Source organism: Tuber melanosporum, assembly GCF_000151645.1.
Source record: "Tuber melanosporum whole genome shotgun sequence assembly, scaffold_258, strain Mel28".
In the NCBI taxonomy this organism is placed as follows: domain Eukaryota; kingdom Fungi; phylum Ascomycota; class Pezizomycetes; order Pezizales; family Tuberaceae; genus Tuber; species Tuber melanosporum.
The window spans coordinates 82,236-90,475 of record NW_003298928.1 but is presented as its reverse complement, the minus strand read 5'-3'; the positions used below and the strand labels follow the sequence as shown (position 1 = coordinate 90,475).

The 8,240-nt window shown below is 44.4% G+C and overlaps 1 protein-coding gene; it reads right to left on the bottom strand.

Moving 5' to 3' along the window:
• Window positions 1-401: 401 nt before the first annotated feature.
• On the bottom strand, window positions 402-1,458 carry GSTUM_00001188001 (uncharacterized protein). XM_002838527.2 has 2 exons: window positions 950-1,458; window positions 402-889 (listed from the first exon to the last, which is right to left on the bottom strand). The coding sequence occupies exons 1-2, from the start codon at window positions 1,362-1,364 to the stop codon at window positions 456-458; spliced, it is 849 nt and encodes a 282-aa protein (XP_002838573.1). The 5' UTR covers window positions 1,365-1,458; the 3' UTR covers window positions 402-455.
• Between the last annotated feature and the right edge of the window lie 6,782 nt (window positions 1,459-8,240).

Here is an 8,240-nt window from a genome sequence, read left to right as displayed (position 1 = left end):
TAGAGAAACTTTTTGCGCAGTAACCGGTGAGTATCCGGGCCTTTTCAATGTTGAAGAACAGGACCAGATACTAAGTTAGTATGCGACACTAGTATTCGCCCACTAAGGATGTCTAGCAACTCAGATACCGGGGTCACTCACCACTGCACCTACACCACTGCTAAAGTGGCTGGCATCCAATGCGAACAAGACCAGCCCCTTAGCTTGAACCGACGGACGGAACCTACTTGTGATGTCCACGATAGACCACCTCATAATATGCCCAAAGAGAAAGAGAAAATGATATTGGTAACGCCGCCTATCCGAGCAATCCGGTTTAAACCCTCGGTCTCTAAGCCAATTTCTGGCCGGGTGTATCACCACCGGAAAAAACACTGCCAACTATTTCCCATTGCCAAAACTCTATATAAAACCCAGCAATTTGAAGGAAAAGTGATAATAATAACACGAATATTCTACCGGCTCACCAACACCCCCTCTAACCCATCAAATACAGCCTTATACCACCTCCCCATACTCTCCCTGTCAACCTTCCCCTCAGCCCTCGCAGAATCCCTCATCCGAACCGCCTCGGAAGCAAACTTTTCCAACCCCTCCTTATCCATCTCCATCGGCCCGATCTCGCTCTCCAGCGCTTCTAGGCGCGCCCGCTTCTTCGTCAGCGCCAGGTCCGCTTCTGCGAGTTCCTTCTGAAGCCTGGATAGTTCGGCCTCATCGGCGGAGAGGAGGGTCAGTGTGTCTGATAGTGGGAGTTTGGGCAGTGAGGAGGAGGAAGGAGAGGTGGGGGAGTTTTGTTCCCTCTCTAGTTTCGCTATCTCGGCTTCCACCTCTGTCGTCTGTGATGGGAGGGTGGTGGCTTTGGAAATGTAGTCCAGTACCGTCTTGTGATCTGCCACTCTTATTAGCCAACCGCAAAACAGAAGAGATGAGGCGAGGCGAGATGAAAAACCATCAGCAAGCCTCCGACTCAACCCCTCCAACTCCGCCAATATACCCTCCACCTCCCGCTTGCTCCTTCGTAACTCGGCCTTCGCTGTTACAAGCCCTGCCTCCAACTCCTCATTTTCACCCGCCTCCCCCACCAACGGCGAATCTTCGGTGATCGCCCGCAGGAATTTCTCCTTGGTGACCTGCTCTAGGTAGCTAAAGCGCAGTTTCGAGAAGAGCTCTTTGTAGTGGCTCAGGTCCGCTTGCAAGGCCACGGGCATGGGCGTCGCGACGGAGAGCGAGTCCGAGACGTCAGAGGAGCGCGTCGCATCTGGTGGGAATGCGGCGGTTATGGATTCACTCAGTTGTAGAATACGCAGGCCGTGGGTGTGGATTGAGAGGAGGGTTGTTAGGAGGGGGTTGACAGAGGTGGTCATTTTGGCCGTTGTGAGGTGGGAAGGGGGGAAACTCTGTTGCTTGTATCAGCGGCGGATCTTAGGCAACTATGAAAGTGGTACTCGTAGATCAGCGTAGGAACGGAAAAAGTGAAGTGAAGCATAATCTCTCGGGATCCACCATCAGATTACAAGTAAAGTACTGTACAGTACAGTATCAGCGGAACTCAGCCGGTCAGCCCACGATAAGCTTAGTCTGACAGGGTAACAGGATTGCGAATCGTACTTAACGATATCTAACACGTCTCATAACGGGCCGATCATACAGTACGGGTAGCGTGTCGGGAAAACGCTCGTCCTGCCTTGGAGCTTTTGACTCAGAATCCGGAGATTACAAGGCGGCCGGAGATGGTGGAATTTAAGAGATTCCCTGCGTATCAGAAATTAGGATTTTACATCTGGATGTGTTGTTGACTTTGCTAGAAGGCGTGTGATGCTAGGCCAAGACATCAGTGAATGAATAGATGCATAAAGTTACTGATAAACCTCAAGCTCAGTGCTCGTAGACTGGGGCCCAACTCAAACTCAAACAATGCAAAGTCAAGGCAACCTATTCATTCACACCTGAGGTTGCAAGTATCCCCTGGTTCACTGAGCCACCGGCAAAATCACACTCACGCATTAAGGCTGAAACTAGTAGCTTGGCATTCGAGTGATATCTAATGAATTTATGCCCATATCTACTGCAGGATTCTCCTATACACTGTGGGAATCGAAGGGTCCACATGCCTTAAACTTTTGTGAGAACCATGTACCCTTATTCTATCTGTTGTGGTTCCATGCCGGACTTACCCATGTGCCCTAGTACAGTTTCCCACTGCAAAGCGTGCGCTGTAATCGGGTCCCGTTAACCGGTGTTCGCAATTCTGTTAGCCTGTCAAAAACTAAACGTATCGTGAGCCGACAAATTGATTCCTGTGGATAATCCGATAAGAAATTACTAGAGTTTCCACGCTGCTCGTGCAGCCTGTAGAGTGGGTTAACGTTTGTCAGCTCGACCGCTATTGCGCACCACCAAATCTCGGCCATTCTTCTCAATTCGGGGCAGGGCCCGAGTGCTGATATCCCGGGTTCCTCATTATGGCCACCCATTTCATGATGCCTTATTATATATCCGACAGCAAATGCGAGTTGTATGTAAATTTGTATGAAACGTTCGTAATACGGCGGGTCAAACGTACGTGTAGGGCAGTTGGGGCTTTTCACCACTCAACAATGAGCTATTATACATCCCATGAAAAAGGGTCGCTTAGAGAAATACCCAATAGAGTTATTGTTTACAGTAATCAGCAGGTGGCCCATAAGGGATGCTGTTAATAGTAATTTTACAAGATTCACTCATGGTCTAGTGGTTAAAGGTAGGTTGGCCCCTTATGTTTAATTGCAAGGTCATGAGTTTAAATCCTGCTTCAGGATTTGAATTTCCGGCGCACTAGGAAGTAGGGTTATTTGAGGTATTGGGTGGTTAGGCTGCCTCAATCATCCCAACCAAAAACAAACACAAACAATATGTAACAATCCCTCTTTGGATAGTTAGTTCTTGGTGACGGGGAACAATACTTCTCTGCTTCTTCTTCTCCTCTTCGTCTTACGATAGCGCTAGGCCTCTGCCTCCGTTACTGATAGTCCAAGACCTTTGTCTTTTATCAGGAATGCCTATCATAAGCTTCCTCTAACTCTTCTCTCGTGCCGTGCTTTCTTCGGCATAACAATAATCGTTGCGATCGTAATAAAGATCGTAGAGGTATTTTATATTCGTTAAAGTAATAAGTAGGAAAAGTACTTGGAACAAAGCATGAAAAACCTATCCTCCTCAGCTGCATCGACCTCCTTATATAGTGTTCTTCCCGCCCATAGTCATGTGACCTAAAGTGGTCACATGTGCGAAACCAAATCATAATAAACTAATCATGTGACTAAAGTGGTCACATGCTCAAAACCCATGACCTCATAGCGAGGTCATATGCGAAAACTCATAAACCAATCATAACACAATAAACAAGTCATATGCGTAAGAACCATAACCTCCTAATAAGGTCATGTGCAAAACATAAATTATATGCACAAGGCATACCCGCAAGGCATACTCGCAAGGCACACTCACCAGGCACAGGTCTTACAACTTATAATTGAGTTATGTACGAAACATAACAAATTATAACATAATAAGTCATATGACCCAAATGAGTTATATTTGTGGAACAATAACATACCTTTGACTCATAATCCTGAGTCATGTAGAAACCTTTTTCTTGCCAAGCCACATTCATGATATTAGCCCCTCCCCCCCTAAGCCTGAGTCTCATCAGGCTTTATCCCCAAGTTTCAATAGTTCCTGTCCTGCTGCACGCAGTAACCTCCGAAGTTTATGGACCTTGTCGTACACTTCCCACCATTATACCCTCACGGATTCCAGGGTGAGGATTGCCATTTCGATCGTTCTCTGCTGGGCATTGTTCAGTTGTCTCAGCTCCATGATTGTTTTGTCGTTTGCCCAAATTGTGACTTCGGCCTGATTAAGTTGTTCCCGGAGTCCACGGATTTGCCTATGTAGGCTCCTGACATCTGGTTCTGTATCCGCAGAGGAGTTTTGGGCCCCTCCCTCCCTGGGCCGTATGCTCACGGCCCAAGTCTGTTTTGTGTTGTTTGCCTCTAACTCTTTCTTGCTTCCGTCCTTCTGTGGGTAATATCCCACACAAATCTTACTTGCCCTGTGCATTCTGCACCCATATATGAAGCACTGTTGCTAGGGTTTCAGAATGTGCTCCAGGCATGGACCACATTTCCAGCATTCTCTTGGAAATCATCCCAAGCCTTCCTTGTCGCCAAAGTGTATTTAGCATCTATCATCGTAGCATACTGTCCATGACATGGTATTATGCTTTACTTGTTGTTCCCTTTCCTTGAGTTCTTCGTTGTCAGTCGGACCCATGAATGAGTATTCAGGGCTAGTGGGTGTGATATGGCGGGGGCTATTGTCCTAGCTCTCGTGTGCTTGCAAAGGCGTGGGATTGCTTCCCTTGCCTTTGTCTTGGTTGAACGTGATCGTTATCTGGGCCAGGCTTGCCTGGGTATTGTTGGTGGAAGGTTGAGAGGGCATCTTGTACATTTTCGAAGTTGTATGCGTGGTACCAAGTTTTATCGTGTTTGGGCGCATATCCTGTCCACTTGGCACAGTATTGAAAATGACTGTTAGAGAACAGAGAATGGACTATTTCGTCGAGTTCGTATTCTGGTTCTCCATTGAGTTCGATTAGAGGAGGAGGAATAATTGTTTGTGAGGGGAACTTGTTATTGTTGTGTAATTCGAGGAGTAAGATGTAGAATGTATTGTGTATTCACATTGAGGGGGGAAGGTCGAGCTTATAAGCTGAGTTGCCCACTCTTTCCAATATCCACAATTGTCCAATTTTCTTGTAATCCAGTTTCTTTGATAGTCTCGTCGTATGGATGTTGCGTGGTAGTAATCACACCATATCTCCTGGTTGTAAGTTTGGATCGGGCCTTCAGTGTTTGTCTATTATTCCTTCTGTCGTTGTTGTGCTTGACTCATTTCGTATCGTAACGTCTCATGTAGTTTTCCCATGTCCACTTTCTCTGGTATTATACTGTTAATCCTATGATTTGTGGTCTGACTTTGTGGATGTTGGCCATAATTCGCGAAGAAGGTTGTTGTGCTGATTGTTTCTTGTTTTCCATTGTTGTATGCAAATTCATCTATTGATAACAGTTTATACCAATCATCTTGTTGGTAGTTGACATAGGCCTGTAGATATTGTTCCAGTATTGTATTTACCTGCTCTGTTTGTCTATCGGTTTGCGGGTGAAAGGCAGTGCTTAGCTGGTTTTGTATTTCCATCTCTCCAGTTACTTTTTTCCATAATCCCGATGTGAATAACATTTGTTGATCCGTAATGATATTCTTCGGGAGACCGTATAGCCAGAATACCTCTCGGAAGAATGTTTGTATAAAATCTCTCATTTCCATATCCTTTCTAACTGGAGTGAAATGACTCATTTTAGTCAGGTGATCCACCACGACCAGGATACTATCGCATTTTTCTGACGGAGATAAGTCCGTAATGAAATCCATAGTAATTGTTTCCCAAGGTTGTTTGGGAACCTCGTTTGATTTCTGTAATCCATAGGGTACTTGTTTAGCCGTTTTCGTCCTTTGGAATATGTCATAATTTTTGACATATCTCTTGACATCTTCGCGTAATCTTGGCCAATAGGATGACCTCGTGATGAATTCTGTAGTTTTAGCCATTCCCCCATGTCCCGCCATTGGAATATTGTTGTGTTGTTGTATGATGCTCGTCCTTATCTTTTCTTTTTCTGGGATCTATTGTTTTCCATTGTACCACATGTCTTCCTCTTGCCATTGGCATAACCCTGGGGCAATCCCTTTTATTTTCTTTTTTCCTTCCTCCAATGCTTTCTTTACTGCTTGAATTGTTTTGTCTTTCTTGTTTCCCTTTCTGATCCCTTTTTCCTCTTCTGAGGTATATTGAATGACCTCCATCGCTTCGAAGTAAGCTTTTGGCAATAGTGTCCTTGACTTTTGTTTGATTGTTTCGTCCTCTTTGGTTTGTGGTTTGTCGCTTGCAATTCTCGTGAGAGCATCAGGTTTTCCGCTTTCTTTTCCAGGTCGGTATTCGATCTTGAAGTCGTATTTGCTGAGTTGTTCCATCCATCTTATCTGATAATCGTTCAACTCCTTCGTGGTCATGAATGGGACTAGATCCTTGTGATCAATCAGAACATGGATCGGATGATCATTGTTCGGGACGTATCTCCTCCACTCCATTAATGCTTGAACTATCGCTAATAGTTCCTTGTTTGCAACATCATAGTTGCATTTCGCAAGAGTCATTGTCTTAGACCGATAGGATACTGACCTCCATTTTCCATCTTCGCATTGTTGCAATAGTGTGCCTGAGCATACATATTTGGAGGCGTCCATTTCAATCATTGTCCTTTGATTTGGGTCGAAACTAGCCAGTATTGGCACCGATGTTAGATGCTTTCATATTGCATCAAATGCTTTCTGTTCCATTTCTCCCAATTCTGATTTCTTGTCTTTTTTTGTTAGGTTATAGAGTGGTTTTGCTAGCCTGCTAAATCCTTCTATGAACCTTCTATAAAAGTTGCAGAATCCCATGAAACATTGGACATCCGTTTTGTTGTTTGGTTTCACCCAATCCAATATTGCTGCTGTTTTGACCGGGTTGACCTTAACTCTACTTTGATTGATGATGAACTCGAGATATTCGGTTTCTTCCTTATGAAATTTGCACTTGGTTGGTTTGATCTTCTTTCCTGATCCTTGTATTGCTACCATGATATTGCTGATGTCCCTTTGGGGTTGTTGCATATTTTCTGAGTAGATGAGTACATCGTTTAAGTAGATAATACAACATATGTCGAGGTACTTATTGAGTACCCGGTTGATCCATCTTTGGAATGAAGCTGGCGCATTGGTAAGCCCAAAGGGAATAATCAAGTATTCGAACATTCCGTATCTTGAGGCGAATGTAGTCTTCCATTTGTCTCCTGCTTTGATGTGTATATTGTGGTATACATCCTTGATGTCTGGCTTGGTGAAGTATTTTGCTGACCATAGTCTATCCAGTGCTTCCTCAATTAAGGGTAGTGGATATTGATCCTTCTTGGTAACCGAATTGAGGGCTCTGTAGTCGACACAGAGTCTCATCATTCCATCTTTCTTTTTGACGAATAGTATTGGAGATCCTCCTGATGCGAAGGAGTCTCTGATCCATCCTCGCTTTAGGTTCTGTTCGATGAGCTTTCTAAGTTCTTTGAGTTCTGCTTCTCCTAGTGGGTATAGCTTCTTATAAGGAATCTCTTTTAGTTTTCTAGTTTTTTTGTCTTTGTCCAGCTGAATCTCGCGGTCGATTCCTAGTCTTCAGGGTAGTAGTCCTGTAGCTTTTTCTTCTTGGAATAGATTCATGAATTGATGATATTCTTTTGGAATCAATTCTTTCTATCCCTTTTTGCTTTAGTATTTCTTGTCTTGGATTGCCAGTTCCGTGCTGATATTGATTTTTGCTAGGACTGCTTTTTCGTCTTTGTATTTCTATTTGAGAATTCCAGTGGTATCTTCTCTTCGATAGTACTATCCGAACGCTTGTGCCGTGATCTCTTTGATCTCGGTTTTTCTGGTTGCATCAGGCTGTACTTGGTCTGTACTTCCAAACCCCTGACACCCTCTTGTCGTTTCTTCCAGTTGATCTACTTCATGCAGATCCTCTTTGTTGATTTTTCAATAATCAGTTGTACGATTCGATCACCTTTCTGGACTTCGTAGTACCCTTAAGCCAGGTTGACCAAGACCACTTTGATTTCTCCCATATAGTCGGTGTCGATTACCCCTACCATGGTCATGAGTTGATATTTGACTGCTAGACCACTACAGGGTACTATCCGTCCATAGGTGCCTTCTAGTAGTCCAATGGCTATTCCTGTCGCTCTTGTTTCCTCTCCGTTGGCAGGTATCTTGGTCTTCTCGTTGGCATACAAGTCGTGTCCTGCTGCCTTTTTGGACCCTTTAGTGTGCACTTTTGCCCCTTGGTCCAGTTTTTGTATCCAGACTCTCTTGTCTTGTCCCATCTCTGCAAATTTTGTATGCAACGTTTCTTCTTCAGCTTTTCGTACTGGGGTTGAGTAGACCACTGACGAACTATTGAGACATTACATTACATATAGTTCACTAGTGAAGGTTATTTTGTTCTCGTTCTAGTCGATTGTGGGATTGTTTTTTGTAACCATGGCATTCCTAGGACTATCTCATGGTTCTTGAAATCTGCTATCAGGAAGGTTGCTGTTTTTTGATGG

Bases quoted from the DNA above. Each gene is read 5' to 3' on its own strand.
- GSTUM_00001188001 (XM_002838527.2), bottom strand. From the start codon at position 1,364: ATGACCACCTCTGTCAACCCCCTCCTAACAACCCTCCTCTCAATCCAC. The intron at 890-949 runs GTTTTTCATCTC...TAAGAGTGGCAG, and splicing joins GAGTCGGAGGCTTGCTGATG to ATCACAAGACGGTACTGGAC.